At 30.3% G+C, this 18,255-nt stretch overlaps 1 protein-coding gene across 3 annotated transcripts; it reads right to left on the reverse strand.

The window, feature by feature from the left end:
- Positions 1–566: 566 nt before the first annotated feature.
- Positions 567–17,658, reverse strand: LOC105674271 (thyrotropin-releasing hormone-degrading ectoenzyme-like). Of its 3 annotated transcripts, XM_067360342.1 has the most exons (17): positions 15,875–17,658; positions 15,089–15,532; positions 14,203–14,365; positions 13,495–13,621; positions 13,169–13,253; positions 9,013–9,374; positions 8,430–8,704; positions 7,752–7,939; positions 7,272–7,598; positions 7,064–7,133; positions 5,991–6,889; positions 4,597–5,108; positions 3,792–4,321; positions 3,159–3,404; positions 2,821–2,927; positions 1,081–1,600; positions 567–708 (listed from the first exon to the last, which is right to left on the reverse strand). In XM_067360342.1, exons 1-11 carry the CDS (start codon positions 16,426–16,428, stop codon positions 6,752–6,754), a joined length of 2,733 nt encoding a protein of 910 aa, XP_067216443.1. In that variant the 5' UTR covers positions 16,429–17,658; the 3' UTR covers positions 567–708; positions 1,081–1,600; positions 2,821–2,927; positions 3,159–3,404; positions 3,792–4,321; positions 4,597–5,108; positions 5,991–6,751. The 3 variants fall into 3 exon arrangements, with proteins under 3 accessions (XP_067216443.1, XP_067216444.1, XP_067216442.1); XM_067360343.1 differs by lacking the exons at positions 567–708; positions 1,081–1,600; positions 2,821–2,927; positions 3,159–3,404; positions 3,792–4,321 and having other exon boundaries at positions 4,528–5,108; positions 15,875–16,382; positions 17,080–17,658; XM_067360341.1 differs by lacking the exons at positions 567–708; positions 1,081–1,600; positions 2,821–2,927; positions 3,159–3,404; positions 3,792–4,321 and having other exon boundaries at positions 4,528–5,108.
- Positions 17,659–18,255: the final 597 nt, after the last annotated feature.

Consider the following 18,255-nt stretch of genomic DNA (forward strand, 5'->3'; position numbering starts at 1 on the left):
ACTTTTAAAACTAAAGCTAAATTTTAATCCGATTTGACATAAAGAATGATTATTTCAAATTTTGATCTAAACTGAAGATAATGATATTTTTTTAATGTGACGCAAGTAAAATTCTATAGATTTCAGCTATTACCTAATTTATACAATGTGACATAAAAATATGTATATTTCTCAGTTTCAAAAATATATTACTCGATAGTTCTACATTATTTACTTAATAATTATTTTTGATTAATTTATTTTAGTTTTAAATATTACCTTTGTAGAATCAGTCCCCATGTCACACTGTTGTTATGTTTAATATCCGAGAATACAACGTAATCTATTTTTGGTAATTTTTCTACAGTATTTTCATATTTCAAAAATTGTAAGACTTGTTGTACAATACATTTTGCAAATTTTAAGCGGTTTGTTACATTTCTTCTACCCCACAATGTAACATTTGCAACTGAAGTAGAAATGTTAACGAATGTGGTTATCACAATTTTTATGTGTTGAATGAACATTGAAGGTGATTTCTCGAAATGCGTCCACATCATGTCATATTCATGTTTGTCGTTTTCTGTTGTTTGTATAGGCATATTTGAAAAAGCTGTGTAATTTTTATGATGCATGATAGAAATTTCAAACGTGGAATTAAGTGCTATCTCGTCCCAGCATGGGAATAGTTGTCGAGCAGTCATTACATCAACACCTGTCGCATTTAACCTATCATATTTGAACAATATGGTCAATATAAAATTTTCAATATAATTATACTCAAGGATCGACCAAGGATAAACTATGAAGGATAGACTAGAAGTGTTGGATTTCATAAAAATTGAATCATACTTTATAACGCTGTACAGAATGTTGCAAATGTACCAATTTGACATATTTCTACATCTTAATATCAACAAATTTAAAATGCATTTTATGTAATACGCGTTATGTAATTCTCGGAATGTCATTTGGTTTATAAATGTACTTAATAAATATTTTTTGAAAGGTATATTAACAAAAAGTCTTAATAGTATAATTAGTCTTAATATTATAATAGTCTTCATAGTATAATTTTGTTTCAAATATTTTTTTACTCACATATTATCCGGAGTTTCATTAGTGTATGAAAATAGAGAGATGTATTTCTTGTAATTATTTATGTGACGCATATATGCTATTATTAAAGTGTATCTTCCAGGTGATAAAAATTTAGGTAATTCTGACATATTGGTAAAATCAATCGTAAGCATGCTTTGTTTATGAATAAATGAATAATTTGGAATATAAATTTTTTCACTAAGAAGGTCTTTATACAAAGCAATTTTAAATATAGCAAAGGTCACTGGATGCATAGATATGTTTTCCGTTTGACGATTAATATATATAGTTATATTACATTCACCAATAATGTTATTTCTTTTGTAGCTAAATTCTATTTTGGCCTTATAATGCAGTGGTGTTATATCCGGTGTTAAATCCGATAAATGGTAATGAACAGCAGTGTCATTTTTGAGATCAATAGCAGTGCAAAGAGCTATTGTAGCGATTAACATTATTTCGCCGTTTGCTAAAAGCTTTCGGAATATCATATTTATTTCTCTTTATATAAAACAAATTTCTGAAAAAAATGTTTGTTGGCAATAAAACATATACATTTGTAACACATAGTTCTTAATTTTTATATAATAAAAAAAGGCATATAATAACAATTACACGGTAATTTACACTGAAAAGATATAGAAAAAAACCGTGACACACTGAAGGAATAATGTATGATGTTCTGGATTATAATTGCAAAATACTATAATTATAGTCACGATACTCAAATTTATAGAAATTGTTACTATAATGTTAACAATAATAATTTTATACGTATAGTATTGCCAAACATATAGCCAATTATATAGTTATCAAAGAACATTTAGAAAAATATTTGACGCCAAAAAACATCATTGATTATGGTTTCTGCTATTGTTCTTTTCTTTCAGTGTAAGATAAAGTGAAAGAAACATAAAGTGAAAAAAGTAAACATGATTAAATATGTCTGATAGTGTTTAGAAAAATAGTAATATTGTATATGAATAATTTCATAGAGTGTTATAAAAAATAAATTCAATATTTAAAAATGCCTGTTAAAATACACAAATAGAACAAAGACAAAATTATTACTGAAAGTGTTATTAATCCGAAAAATATTAAAATATTATATTATTATGTTTCTAATTAGTAATGATACCTATTCTCAAATACAGTAGGTCCTCGTATAACATGTTCTGCGTTATATGAATTTATGTAAGACACATCGCAAGTCACATATGTTATAGGTACATATCGCACATCCGCAAAAAAAGTGACACAAATCGAAATTTTTTATTACTGTTGTGCTGACTTTTTATGTGCAGATTGTATTCTAAGTATTTCGGCCTTCAATCAGGAAAAATGATGGAAGTTGAATTCAAGTACTTTTCGCCTGAGTTCACTGTGTTTAACACTGCTATAACTAATTAATTTTTAAATTATTGTTTGCAAAAGCATAAACATCTGAAATTATATTCCATAAAATCAAACTTGCTTAAAATAATTTATAATTTGCGAAAAAAACTAATTCATAATATTATTATTAGGAAGTGTTATTATTAACGCAATTCCTTCTTTCCTCCCACAATTTTATTTCTTTGTCTTATGTTACTTTTCTTGCGATATATGGATTATGTACGCATATGGAAACACATATTTATAAAAGATGTAAGGGTTTATTATAAAAAAAATGTAAAGAGAATAATAAAGATGTAATTTTTATACATGGTGATTCGAATGTAAAAATGTAAACTTATTTACCATGTTAGACGAGCCTGTTTTACTATGTTGCAAGTGCACTCCCACAACTTTTGTATGGTGTTATACGAACTCATGTTACTCGGGGATCTACTGTACACGCAAGCAAGCTGCACACGCACACATACACACACAATTAATTTTTATTTTGCAGAAATGGTACTTAATTATTAGACATGAAGTGATTCATGATATACACAGTAAAAAATGTAAAAGTTAAAAGAAATTTGTAATACAGTTACTTATTGAGAAAGATATTTGAGAAAATAAAGTTGTATTTATTATGCCTTATAAATTTTTCTATATTTTGAATAAGAAATATTTCGTTTCTATTTACTTACCTAGATATATTAAAATCGTCAATTAAAATGCAATGGTACGTAAAAATTTAAAATTTTGTAATAATAATACAGTTAACATCGCTTTACGCACAAATCCGAATGCTAAAGATATATAAATCAAATTGCGATTCTCTGTTAGCTCCAAGAAGTCTCTGAATACTAAGAAGCATATTCGTAACTGACATCATATATATGTTATGTCACACAAACAGTTGCTAAGAGGTCACTCAACAGGAAAACGTTTTACTAGTTGATAGAAGAGCGCGGAAATTAAAATACGTAATCAGTTAGGTATGCATATAGAAACCAAAATCATAGTTTTTAGTTGCTGACAAACAAAATTGTTAAAGTATAATACTTATAAGTTTATAAAAAATATTAATTCTGTCTGTGAAATTGTATTAAGTTATTATGCAGTTAGACGTTTAAAATTGTAAATCTAATGGTACATGGTACAATGGTACATCTAATGTGACGCAAGTAAAATTTTATAAATTTTAGTTGTTATCTAATTCATACATTGCGACATAAAAATATGTATATTTTTCAGTTTCAAAAATATATTACCTGATAGTTTTACATTATTTATTTAATAATTATTTTTGATTCATTTATTTTAGTTTTGAATATTACCTTTGTAAAATCAGTCCCCATGTCACACTGTTGTTATGTTTAATATCTGAGAATGCAACGTAGTCTATTTTTGGTAACTTATCTACAGTAGTTTTACATTTAAAAAATAGTAAGACTTGTTGTGCTATACATTTAGCCAAATTTTAAACGGTTTGTTACATTTTTTCTACTCCAAAATGTAAAATTTGCAACCGAAATAGAAATGTTAGCGAATGTGGTTATCACAACTTTTATATGTTGAATGAACATTGAAGGTGATTTCTCGAAATGTGTCCACATCATGTCATGTTTATGTTTGTCATTTTTCGTTGTTTGTATAGGCATATTTGAAAAAACTAAACGATATGTGTAATTTTTATGATGCATGATAGCAATTTTAAATGTGGAATTAAGTGCTATCTCGTCCCAGCATGGGAATAGTTGTCGAGCAATCATTATATCAACATCTGCATTTAACTTATATATTTTAACAATATGTGTAGTTATAAAATTTTAAATATAATTATGCACAAGGATCGACTAAGAATCGTCTAAAAAATATTGGGTCTTAATAAAATTGCATCATAATTTATAACACTGTACAGAATTTTTTGAGAGAGAATGTATGATATATATAATTATATCATAAAATCGACAATTTTAAATGTAATGAATTTATTTCAGTACTATTCTGACTATTTTATGTAATACGCAATTCTCGGAATGTCATCTGGTTAATGAATGTACTTATCAAATATATTTTGAAAAAAACATCACAGAATATTCTTTTTATTATAATTTTGTTTCAAAAACTTTTTTAACTTACATGTTGTTCAGTTTTTTATCGGAAAATAAAAATTAAATAAAGTATTCTTTGTTATTATTTAGATGACGCATATATGCTATCATTAAAGTATATCTTCCGAGTGGTAAAAATTTTTGTAGTTTTGGCGTCTTGGTAAAATCAATCACAAACATGTTTAGTTCATTAAATGAATACTTTGGAACGTAAACTTTTTGACTAAGAAGGTTGTCATACAAAACAATCTTCATTATAGCGAAAGTCACTGGATACAGAGTTATATTTTCTATTTGACGATTAATATCAATAGTTATATTACATTTACCAATAATATCGTTTAGTTTGTAGTCAAATCTTAAATTAGCATCGTAATGCAATGGTATTATGTAATCCGGTAAATAATAATGAACTGCAGTGTCATTTTCGGTATTAATAGCAGTGCAAAGTGCTATTGTAGCGATTAACATTATTTCGACATTTGTTAAAAGCTTTTGGAATATCATATTTAATTTTCCTTATAAAATAAAATAAAATTTCTGAAAAAAGTATTTGTTGACAATAAAACATATACATTTGCAACATATAGTTCTTAATTTTTATATTACAGAAAAAAACCCATAATAGCGACTATAAATACTTACACAATATTTTTACAAAAAAAATTTAGAAAAAAACCATGAAACACTGAGAGAAAAGTGTGATATTTTAGACTTTAATAAATTAGACTATGGTACTATAATTTTCAATTACGATACTCAACTTTATAGGAATTATTAGCCTAATATTAGCAATAATAATTTTATACATACAATATTGCCAAACATATGGTCAATTTTACAGTTATTATAGAACTTTTAAAAAAATATTTGACGTCAAAAAACACCATTGATTATGATTACTGCTGTTGTTCTTTTCGTTCAGTGTAAGATTATGTGAAAAAAACATAAAAAAGTAAACATGATTAAATATGTCTGATAGTGTTTATAAAGACAGTAATATTGTATATGAGTAATTTTATAGCTGTTATAAGAAACGTATTAAATATTTAAAAATGCCTGTTAGAATACAAAAGTAAGACAAAGACAAAATATCTGAAAGTGATAGTAAGCCAAGAAACATTAAATAATTAAATTATTATGTTTCTAAATAGTTATGATATCTATTTCTCGAATGCATGCAAGCAAATTGTGCGCGCACACACACAAGGTTAATTGTCACTTCACAGAAATAGTGATTAAATATTAAACATAAAGTGATTCATGATAGTAAAGTAAAAAATGTAAAAGTTAAAAGAAATTTGTGAAATTTGATACAGTTATTTATTCAGAAAGATATTTGGGAAAAATATGTTGTATTTATTATGCTTTAGAAATTTTTCTATATTTTGAATAAGAAATATTTCGTTTCTAGTCACTTACCTAGATATATTACAATCGTCAATTAAAATGCAATGGTACGTAAAAATTTACAATTTTGTAATAATAATACAGTTAATATCGCTTTACGCACAAATTCAAATGCTAAAGATATATAAATCAAATTGCGATTCTCTGTTAGCTTCGAGATGTCTTTGAATACTATAAAGCATATTCGTAACTGATATAATATATATGGTATGTCACACAAACAGTTGCTAAAAGGTCACGCAACAAGAAAACACTTTACTAGTCGATAGAAGAGCGCGGAAATTAAGATACATAATCAGTAAAATATGCATATAAAACCAAAATTATATAGTTTTTAGTCGCTGACAAACAAAATTGTCAAAGTATGTAAATGTTAGAAATGTTAAAAATGTAAATGATAATATTTTATTTTGCACTTCTAAATTCGTATCCTGTTAACAGCGTGTCTTAATGACATTTAAAAAGACGTCTGAAAAAAGAGAACGTTTTTCAGAAATTTCTAAGACATGCGTGTTGTCTGGGTGGTTACGCTAGAAACGAAAAGATTAAAAACAAAAAATTATTTTCTGCAAGTTAAATTTAAATTAAAATTGTTCCAAACACATTTTGTACTTCAGAGCCGAATCTTTTTTCAATATAGACTATATGGCATATAAAGTTGTTAAATAATTTTTTATAATTTCTTGTTGTTTTTTATTGCAAATTGAAGAAGACAAACATCTGCTCCAACAAAAATTTGCTGTGCAAAAAAAGAATAATTAAACTAACAAATATTATTTAAACCCAGATAGACCGATGAGTCCATACTTCGTGACTTTTCTTGCGCACTCCAATCTTCGTTTTTTAATTTTGCTGTAAACAGCATCACCCAGTCGCTCTTCTCTCAACTCAATTAACGTGTACATATGTATCTAAGACAAATTATTTCGACAAAATCAATAAACTTAAAACTTTCTCGCACTACAGTTTATGAAAGCATTAATTGCTGTGTTAAAAGTAATGTCATGTATATGAGAAATCAAATAAAAATAAGCTGAAAATTAATTAATTAAGATATGAATGTTATTTAAGTTAGAAAAATATACCTCAGCCAATAGCTTTACAGCTTGTTGGTGCGTAATCATAACAATTAATATTGCAATTTTGTCGCTTTTCCTGCGAAAAAAGTAAAGTAATTAATATTATCATTTAAAAAGGCAATAAGAATAAAAAAGACGCTGGTGTATAAAATTTGTAAATATAACAAAAATTTATATAAATATAAAGATATATTTGTAAAAAAATTATTATTACGTGTTGGAGGTCAACATAAATGTATTTTTTTTTAGATTTTGCAATATAAAATTGCAAACTACATCGTTGCTTGCATGCCTCGCAACGGTAAAAAGAAATATGTAAGCACGTGTATTGCTGTGTTGTAATAACAAACTATCAATCAAATTCAGAAGCAAATAATTAGAAATAATTTCAGAATTTTCACTGCAAGTTAAATATTCTAAAATCGTTATATCATTAGGTGTTGCTGTCCATTTCTTCCATACAGCGTACCAAATGGTGCTGTTTGCTGACACCAAACCATTACAATACATCCATCCTTTCCATTCTGATTGCGTTACAAAACTGCGTTACCAGAAAAAAAGTATTTTTTTCAAAAATTTGGCTTATTTTATGATAAAATAAATTATCTAATACAGTATTCGATCTACGTAATATAAGTGTACGTAATGCAATAGAAATTGTTTATATAAATATTGTGGTTGTAAAACATCTTACGTGTCACTTTTAGAATATAGATCTCTTATCATTTGCATATTGGCTACATCTCTGCATTTTTTGTTACCAATAATACATGCCCATTTTACGGCTTCCTGTCTTAAACATTCGGTAAGGTCGCTTTCGAATTGTTGTGCAACGTATCCTATTTCATACAGAACTCCACTTAATATTTCTTTCATCATTTCCTAAAAATTGGTAGATAATATAAATTTTATTCTATTGTTATTTATAAAAGATATGTTTGTATAAATTTATTATAACTTTCTTTATATATAAGGTGATTCAAAACAATCTGATGTTTTTGAAATATTATATTCTTAGGCGATTTCTACAACGATTTTTTCTCTTGCGAAATTTTGTCCAAAACTTAGTTTCTGAGTTATAATTGGAAATATTTTGCTACTTACACACACCGTGACTGTGAAAAGTTACGTTACTCTTATGATGCGTTGCACTGTCCCTGCCTGCCCACTATACCGGACTTACGTGTGAACGAGTAACGAATTACTTTCAATTATATCTCAAAAACTAACCTTCGAACAAAATTTTGCTAAACAAAAAATCATTTTAGAAATCGCTCAAGAATATGACATTTCAAAGACATCAGATTGTATTGAATCATCCTGTACACATAATATTATGCAATCGATCTTGTAGGTATTTCCTATTACCTACCTTTACGTCATTAGCATCTTTAATTGCAACAATAAGAGTCATATATTCAAAAGCTTTAAGCATAGGATACCATACTGTATAATTCGTTTCTCGCGATAAAAATGCAGAGATTTTCCAAAACGTATTGTAATCAAGTTGTTTATGTATGAAGAAGTGAAACGCATCATCTATGATTTGGGCTCGATTGAGAACATGTATGTCGATATATTTCGTAGAATTCATGTATTGCGCAAGTTTAAGCCAATTTTCAGTATCATAATTAACACGATAATATCCTAATATAAAAAGGAAAATTTGTATCATTTAAGTTTCTTGATAGAATTTATCAAGAAATAATTTCTAATATTGTTTTTGTGGAACATTTCCTTAAATTATTTATTTTTTAATATAATACTTTGAACAATTTGTATAAAAAAAGGTAGGAGCGTGAGAATATGCAAATAGTGTGAGAATTTGTGCTTGCGAGCAGAGGGACACGTACAAGTGTGCGAGTGTATGTGTCACGAGCAATAGGGTGTATCAGATTAGAATAGCAAAAAAGATATCAAGATAAAATATAATACACGTTATGTTTTGTATTTACCTGTTTGTTGTAAATTGACTATAATCCAATCATTTTCTTTAAGATTTTCCGATAATGTTACCGATTTTTGCGGTGATAGCCAAAAGAAATTATTGTGATAAATATTTTGAAAGTTCATGATTGATTTTGTCGTATATGTCACGAATGTTGAAAGATGTTTTGTGTTCTTGTCAATAAAATCAGAACTGAGATGTGAGCATACCGTCATATTAGTGAAATTTCGTGTCACGTACAGTACAGGATAATAATATTTTTCCATTTTCCAATTAGATATAAGTTTTTTTATGATTACGCTTGAGTTATCTGGATACATATGTAAAACATTTTGCATAATGCTCCATAAATCATTTGTTTGATTATATCTGTAAAATAAAAAATTTCTATAAGAGTACACACCATGCAAATTTTTAACAAAAATTTTTTGTTTGCTAATGACAAAATTATTATTTGGTACAAATTAAAATATTAATTTATATATTTGCACAATTATATTATTGTATATTTGTATAATCAGTAATTAGTAATACTAGTATAATTGTACATGAAAGATAAGAGAGGGCTTCAACTGCCTACATTCCCATTTGCCTACAGAGCGATTGCAGAAGCAATATTAAGCACATACAAAAACTGAAAATTTTACAAACGTACGTTAACATACAAGACATTATTGAGCATATACACATTGCACACATGACATTATTGCGCACATGCAGATTGCACAGATGACTTTATGATATAAACCTCGTCTCGCATCTGAAGCACAGGGTGATGTGAGTTGGACCTCGCTTCGCGCGAAAAGTTGCAAACCCACGTGGAATCGTCTAATTAGAAACCTTTGAGTACCGTGTGTCCATTGATTTCCTTATTTTATGTGTGCAATAATACCATGTGTGCAATGTGTATGCGCGCAATAATGTCATGTGTGCAAAAGTACATCTGTATTTTTAATTTTTGCATGTGCGCAATAATGCTTGTAGGCAAACGCAGCTGTTGGCAAATGAGAATATAGACAGTTAAAACCTTTCCTTGATAGTTATATATTGTATAACTAATTTTGAACTTATAATTATAACTTACAAATATATCAATAAACTTTGGCTGTAATATAAAAAATAAAATTTTCTCTATCTAAGTATATTTTAAATATTAGTTTTCAAAAGACAGATAAAGTTATTTCAATCAAACTTCAAAAATCAATTTTGGTTTACATAAATAAGAGTAGCGTTTTAATTATAAAAGATAGATAAAGTGGGAGTGGTTGGGGAAAAGAGGAGGAAACATTGAAATTGATATAGGCCTTCTAAAGTGACATATTTCTCAGTATTGAAATGTTGCGTTTTAGTAAAACTGATATATATATAATATAAACGTGATCTGTTAGTTCAATTAGTTAACTCATTTAAAACCCATAGTTTGTATATTCCCTATTTATTCATATACTAAATCAGCTTATATCAAATTCTTTGAGCTTGAAATCTTTGTTTCTATGATTATTTTGGAGATTTAAATAATCTAAACAACAATAATTATCTTTTTTGGTAATATCAAGTTATTCTACATGCTAGTAGCTTTCTCAACGTATTTTACTTTTGCTTTCGATTTTATTGCTTTCTTTACGGTACGATATGGAGGATTTTATTAAGATGTACCAAAAACCGGCATTCTCAAGTGGGCGATTTATTCATAAAATAAGTTGGCATACATAAATTCTACTTTAAAAACAAGGGGTTGATTTATAGAAAACCAAGTTTGTTATACATGCTTTTTATAATGCTACACCAAAAAAAAAATGGCATTACTATATTATTAGCAATATTAAAATATTTTTTATATTATTTAACAAGTTATTGCAGTACATTTTTATATTTCTAACATATTCTATTGTGACGATGCGTTTCACACACCGTCCCTACAGCACCCGACCGCCCGAAGATAGGCTCGACGCCTATGACGCCCACGAACGCTCGCGCCCATGCGACGCCCCAGCGTGGGGACCGCTCCCACCGCGCGACCGATACTCGCGGGTGGGAGGCCCGAGCCGGGTATAAAAGCCGGCTCGGCCAGCATAACGGCACCTGTCCTGATCCGAAGTCCTACCGAAGCACTGCCTCAGGAAGCTCCCGAGGCAGTCAACCGCTAGTTCCGTCGACGAAGAGAGGTTGCTCCCTCTTCGAAGTCAGGGTGCTCCCGACGTTCGACTTTCCGCTATTCCCGCCGACGGAGAGAGGTTGCTCCCTCTCCGAAGCCAGGGTGCTCCCGGTGTTCGGCCTTCCGCTACTCCCGCCGACGGAGAGAGGTTGCTCCCTCTCCGAAGCCAGGGTGCTCCCGGTGTTCGGCCTTCCGCCACTTCCGTCGACGAAGAGAGGTTGCTCCCTCTTCGAAGCCAGGGTGCTCCCGGCGTTCGACTTTCCGCTATTCCCGCCGACGGAGAGAGGTTGCTCCCTCTCCGAAGCCAGGGTGCTCCCGGTGTTCAGCCTTCCGCTACTCCCGCCGACGGAGAGAGGTTGCTCCCTCTCCGAAGCCAGGGTGCTCCCGGTGTTCGGCCTTCCGCTACTCCCGTCGACGAAGAGAGGTTGCTCCCTCTTCGAAGCCAGGGTGCTCCCGGCGTTCGACTTTCCGCTATTCCCGCCGACGGAGAGAGGTTGCTCCCTCTTCGAAGCCAGGGTGCTCCCGGCGTTCGACTTTCCGCTATTCCCGCCGACGGAGAGAGGTTGCTCCCTCTCCGAAGCCAGGGTGCTCCCGGTGTTCGGCCTTCCGCTACTCCCGTCGACGAAGAGAGGTTGCTCCCTCTTCGAAGCCAGGGTGCTCCCGGCGTTTGACTTTCCGCTATTCCCGCCGACGGAGAGAGGTTGCTCCCTCTCCGAAGCCAGGGTGCTCCCGGTGTTCGGCCTTCCGCTACTCCCGCCGACGGAGAGAGGTTGCTCCCTCTCCGAAGCCAGGGTGCTCCCGGCGTTCGACTTTCCGCTATTCCCGCCGACGGAGAGAGGTTGCTCCCTCTCCGAAGCCAGGGTGCTCCCGGTGTTCGGCCTTCCGCCACTTCCGTCGACGAAGAGAGGTTGCTCCCTCTTTGAAGCCAGGGTGCTCCCGGCGTTCGACTTTCCGCTATTCCCGCCGACGGAGAGAGGTTGCTCCCTCTCCGAAGCCAGGGTGCTCCCGGTGTTCAGCCTTCCGCTACTCCCGCCGACGGAGAGAGGTTGCTCCCTCTCCGAAGCCAGGGTGCTCCCGGTGTTCGGCCTTCCGCTACTCCCGTCGACGAAGAGAGGTTGCTCCCTCTTCGAAGCCAGGGTGCTCCCGGCGTTCGACTTTCCGCTATTCCCGCCGACGGAGAGAGGTTGCTCCTTCTTCGAAGCCAGGGTGCTCCCGGCGTTCGACTTTCCGCTATTCCCGCCGACGGAGAGAGGTTGCTCCCTCTCCGAAGCCAGGGTGCTCCCGGTGTTCGGCCTTCCGCGACTTCCGCCGCCGAAGAGCGGTTACTTCCTTTACGCGACCGGAATATTACCGGTATTCAAACGCGACGCGATTTAGCGCAGCCACGCAACCCCCCCCCCCCCCGCACGCGAATTGTAAAGGTATCTACCTACCCTCTCGCGACGCGATTTAGCGCAGCAGCGCAAGCATTGTACATAGTAAGTAAGTAAGATGAAATAATAAAGAATTGAGTTAGATCAAATCGAGTTACGTCAGTCTGGACTTTCTCTTCTCTTGAACTCTGACTCCGGCGAGCCGATCCGCGGCGTCGAGAAAGGAGCCCCGTTACACTATAATTTTTAATAGGTACATCGGTTTCGGTACCCATATTTTCCAGTTCAATTTTTGTGTACTTTAGAAAATGTTAATTTCTTAAAAGTTAGAAATAATAATATAAAAAAATATAATACCATTTAATAAAGGTCAGTGTCTAGTATTCGAATTCTTATTTTGAGTTTCTAACTAATTGTAAGAGATCATTTCTAAAAATTAAATAATATTTCGGTGATTTTCTTAGAAAAATCAACGTTATGTTGCTTACAGTTTTATAGATTTAAGATAACTCGATAAGTTTGAAGCAGTATATATTTATCCATTTGAATTGTAGAATTTTAAATACATCATCTTTCTTCAATATTGAGTTTATGTAATTATTATCTAGCGAAATAGATAAAATGATATTACTTACTGTTTGCTATTTAGATATGTGCGGATACCAGTCCAAAACACATCAGCAGTTACCAAATGGTATAACATGCGCCATATATTGGATGCTGAAACAATTAAAATTATAAAATGCTGGTTAAGTACTTTCAAATATATATTTTTTAAATATTAAAATATATATCTTTTATAATAAAATTTATATATCAGTATATTGTATTTTAATTTGTGTGTACACTCTTCAGTTTTTCTGTATTCCTTTATAAAATATAAAAATGTACGTATTATTCAACAGTATTATTTAATTATATTTATTTTAACCATTTGTAGGATTTTATTTTACCAACTTACATTTTACATGATTTACAAGATAACTAAGTGAATTCTTTTTATTTGCATCAGAAGGAGTATCAAAGAGAAAGGATTCCCGTTGTGTTTCGACGATAAATAAATTAATTGTGTCACAATTCCAAAAAATCTGAAATGTTTAAAATAATGAAATAAATATTTAGTCAACAAATTACAATTTAAAGCACGTCTCATAATTAAAAATACATTTTTTTATCATAAAACATGTTGATTACTAAATAGTTATTAATGAAAGAAATTTAATGAATATAACGTAGTTTTCTAACAACATGTGTATTAAATAGTACAAATTCTTAGCAGATATATCTATTTAAACGTAAAAAATTAAATGTATGTGGTTTAGTCGTTACTCCACGTTTAAAATTTTTGAACAATATAGAAAGTTATTAATAATTAAAACTAACACTTTAAATAAATATTTCTCTAATTTTTCCTGCCCAGGAGTTTTGAAGAAAGATTATCATACTGTCGTTATGTAGCAAATGTTTTCCTCTTACTTGTGTTATAAAAATAATGTAAAGTACACAATTTTTGTTACATATTTATAACGTCATATGTTGCTACATGAATTTCCTTATTTGATGTACAGTGATAAAAATTTAGTCAATTATTTGTATCAAATGCAAATACTACTACACCAAATACTACTACACCAAATATAATATATCAATAATAAAAATTTAAAACAACCTGATGCAAGATGTACGTTGCAAGAAATGTAATGAAACCTCTTTTTGACCACAACAACACATCATTATACCAAAGAGATACTATTTGATTTGTTATAAGGCGTGCCACTTTTAGTTTATGCCCAACGGAATCTGAGTTTCCGTCATGAATAATATCAGCTTCTCTGAAAAATGGTTTCAAATATGAAAAGAGCATAAACAATGTTTGCTGTAATTAAACAATTGATTAAGTCTTTACATTGTAGATATAACAAATTATTACACCACAAACAAATTTTTTTATAACTGTTTTTTGTAAAAAAATGTATATATATTTAAGGTTTTTTTAGTTTTATAACAAATAGAAATAATGTGATTTTTGACATTTTCGGTTTATTATGTATTTTTATTTAAGAATGAAATTTATTTTGTCTATGAAACGATGTAATATTAACTGTTTACTTACACAATCATATACACACTAAATTTTAAAAGGCTAGAAAAAGAAATTTTGCACATTTTTGATAAATAATTTCAGGCATAGAAAAAAGTATTAAAATTTAGAAGACAAGAATTTTAATGAGTTTCAAAAAAATAATTCATGTAATAAAATAATTTTGTAACAGTTGCCTTATTTGTGTAACCTAAAACGCACAATTATTTTGCATGCTTTTAAAACTAAAGCTAAATTATAATCCGATTTGACATAAAGAATGATTATTTCAAATTTTGATCTAAACTGAAGACAATGATGTCTTCTTAATGTGACGCAAGTAAAATTCTATAGATTTCAGCTATTTCCTAATTTATACATTGTGACATAAAAATATGTATATATTTCAGTTTTAAAATTAAATTATGCAATAATTTTACATTTTGTATTAATTCATTTTAGTTCTGAATATTACCTTTGTAAAATCAGTCCCCATGTTACACTGTTATTATGTTGAGTATCCCAGAATGCAACATAGTCTATTTTTGGTAATTTGTCTATAGTATTTTCACGTTTCAAAAAGTATAGAACTTGTTGGGCAATACATTTCACTAATTTCAAACGGTTTGTTACATTTCTTCTACTCCAAAATGTAACATTTGCAACCGAAGTAGAAATGTTAACGAATGTAGTTATCACAACTTTTATATGTTGAATGAACATTGTAGGTGATTTCTCAAAATGTGTCCACATCATGTCACGTTTGTCATTTTCTGTTGTTTGTATAGGCATATTTAATAAAGCTGTGTAGTTTTTATGATGCATGATAGAAATTTTAAATGTGGAATTAAGTGCTATCTCGTCCCAGCATGGGAATAGTTGTCGAGCAATCATTATATCAAAACCTTTCACATTTAACCTGTCATATTTTAACAATATGGTATTTAAAAAAATTTTAATATAATTATACTTAAGGATCGTTTAAGGATCAACTAAAAAATATTGGGTCTTAATAAAATTGCATCATAGTTTATAACACTGTACAGAATTTTTTGAGAGAGAATGTATGATATACATATCATAAAATCGACAATTTTGAAAGTATTGAATTTATTTGAGTACTATTCTGACTATTTTATGTAATACGCAATTCTCGGAATGTCATCTGGTTAATGAATGTACTTATCTAATATATTTTGAAAAAAACATCAGAGAATATTCTTTCTACTATAAGTTTGTTTCAAATACTTTTTTAACTTACATGTTGTCCAGTGTTTTATCGGAGAATAAAGATTGAATAAAGTATTCTTTGTTATTATTTAGGTGACGCATATATGCTATCATTAAAGTATATCTTCCGGGTGGTAAAAATTTTTGTAGTTTTGGCGTCTTGGTAAAATCAATTATAAACATGTTTAGTTCATTAAATGAATACTTTGGAATGTGAACTTTTTGACTAAGAAGGTTGTCATACAAAACAATCTTCATTATAGCGAAAGTCACTGGATACAGAGTTATATTTTCTATTTGACGATTAATATCTATAGTTATATTACATTTACCAATAATATCGTTTATTTTGTAGTCAAATCTTAAATTAGCATCGTAATGCAATGGTATTATGTAATCCGATAAATGATAATGAACTGCAGTGTCATTTTCAGTATTGATAGCAGTGCAAAGTGCTATTGTAGCGATTAACATTATTTCGACATTTGTTAAAAGCTTTTGGAATATCATATTTATTTTTCTATACAGAAAAAAAAATTCTGAAAAAAATATTTGTTGATAGTAAAACATACATTTGCAACACATAGTTCTTAATTTTTATAACAGAGAAAGGCATATAATAACGATTACAGTAATTTGCACTGAAAAGATATAGAAGAAACCATGATACACTGAAAGAAAAGTGCTTGATATATTTTGAACTATAATTGCATGGTATAACAATTATAGTCACGATACTTTAATAGATAATTCTATAGAAATTGTTAGTGTAATGTTAGCAATAATAATTTTTTACGTATAGTATTACGAAACATATAGCCAATTATATAGTTATCATAGAACATTTAGAAAAATATTTGACGCCAAAAAACATCATTGATTATGGTTTCTGCTATTGTTCTTTTTTTTCAGTGTAAGATAAAGTGAAAGAAACATAAAGTAAAAAAAGTAAAATTCGTAAAATATGTCTGATAGAGTTTAGAAAGATAGTAATATTGTATATGAGTAATTTCACAGAGTGCTATTATATTAAATATTTAAAAATGCATATTAGAATACAAAAATAAAATAAAGACAAAATTATAACTGAAAATGTTATTAATCCAAAAAACAAAATATTAAATTATTATATTTTTAATTAGTTATGATATCTATTCTCAAATATAGTAGGCGCCCGTATAACTCATTCCGTGTTATATGAATTCGTGTTATACAAGTCACATATGTTATACATACAGCACACCCGCAAGAAGAGTGACACAAGTCGAAATTTTTTGATTACTGTTGTGCTGACTTTTTATGTGCAGATTGTGTTCTAAGTATCGGCCTTCAATCAGAAAAAATGATAGAAGTTGAATTCAAATACTCTTCGCCTAAGTTCATTATGCTTAATACTACTGTAAATAACTAATTTGAAAATTATTGTTTGACCAAGCATGGACATCTGAAATTATTTTCCGTAAAATCAAGCTTGCTTCAAATGATTTATAATTTACGAAAAAAACTAATTCATAATATTATTAATAGGGAGCGTTATTATTAACGCAATTCTCTCTTTCCTCCCACCTGAACAATTTTATTTCTTTATCTTATGTTACTTTTCTTGCGATATATGGATTATATACGCATATGGAAACACATATTTATAAAAGATGTAAGAGTTTATTATAAAAAATGTAAAGAGAATAATAAAGATGTAATTTTTATACATAGAGATTCAAATGTAAAAATGTAAACTTATTTAGCATGTTATATGAGCCTGTTTTACTGTGTAGCAAGAGCACAGCAATTTTTCTATATGTGTGTTATACGATCCCGTGTTACTCGGGAATCTATTGTACACGCAAGCAAGCTGCACACGCACACATACACACACTATTAATTTTCACTTTGCAGAAATAATAATTAATTATTAAACATGACGTGATTCATGTTATACAAAGTAAAAAATGTAAAAGTTAAAAGAAATTTGTGATACAGTTATTTATTCGAAAAGATATTTTTGAAAATAAAGTTGTATTTATCATGCTTTATAAATTTTTCTATATTTTGAATTAGAAATATTTCGTTTCTGGTCACCTATAAACATGTATTAAAATCGTCAATTAAAATGCAATGGTACATAAAAATTAACAATTTTGTAATAATAATACAGTTAATATCGCTTTACTCACAAATCTAAATGCCAAAGATTTATAAATCAAACTGCGATTCTCTGTTAGCTCCGAGAAGTCTCTAAATACTAAGAAGCATATTCGTAACTAATATAATATATATGTCGTGTCACACAAACAGTTGCTAAGAGGTCACCTAACAGAAAAACACTTTACTAGTAGATAGAAGAGCGCGTAAATTAAAATACATAATCGGTTAAATATGCATATAAAAACCAAAATTGTACAGTTTTTAGTT

This window comes from Linepithema humile, chromosome 8 (genome assembly GCF_040581485.1).
Source record: "Linepithema humile isolate Giens D197 chromosome 8, Lhum_UNIL_v1.0, whole genome shotgun sequence".
In the NCBI taxonomy this organism is placed as follows: Eukaryota; Metazoa; Arthropoda; class Insecta; order Hymenoptera; family Formicidae; genus Linepithema; species Linepithema humile.

Excerpts from the sequence above, each read along its gene's own strand:
- LOC105674271 (XM_067360342.1), bottom strand. The coding sequence starts at position 16,428 with ATGTGTTGCAAATGTATGTTTTACTATCAACAAATATTTTTTTCAGAA. Across the intron at positions 9,375-13,168 it reads ACATATCTAAATAGCAAACA|ATATAATCAAACAAATGATT; the intron begins GTAAGTAATATC and ends TTTATTTTACAG. Across the intron at positions 8,705-9,012 it reads AGTCAATTTACAACAAACAG|GATATTATCGTGTTAATTAT; the intron begins GTAAATACAAAA and ends TTTTTATATTAG.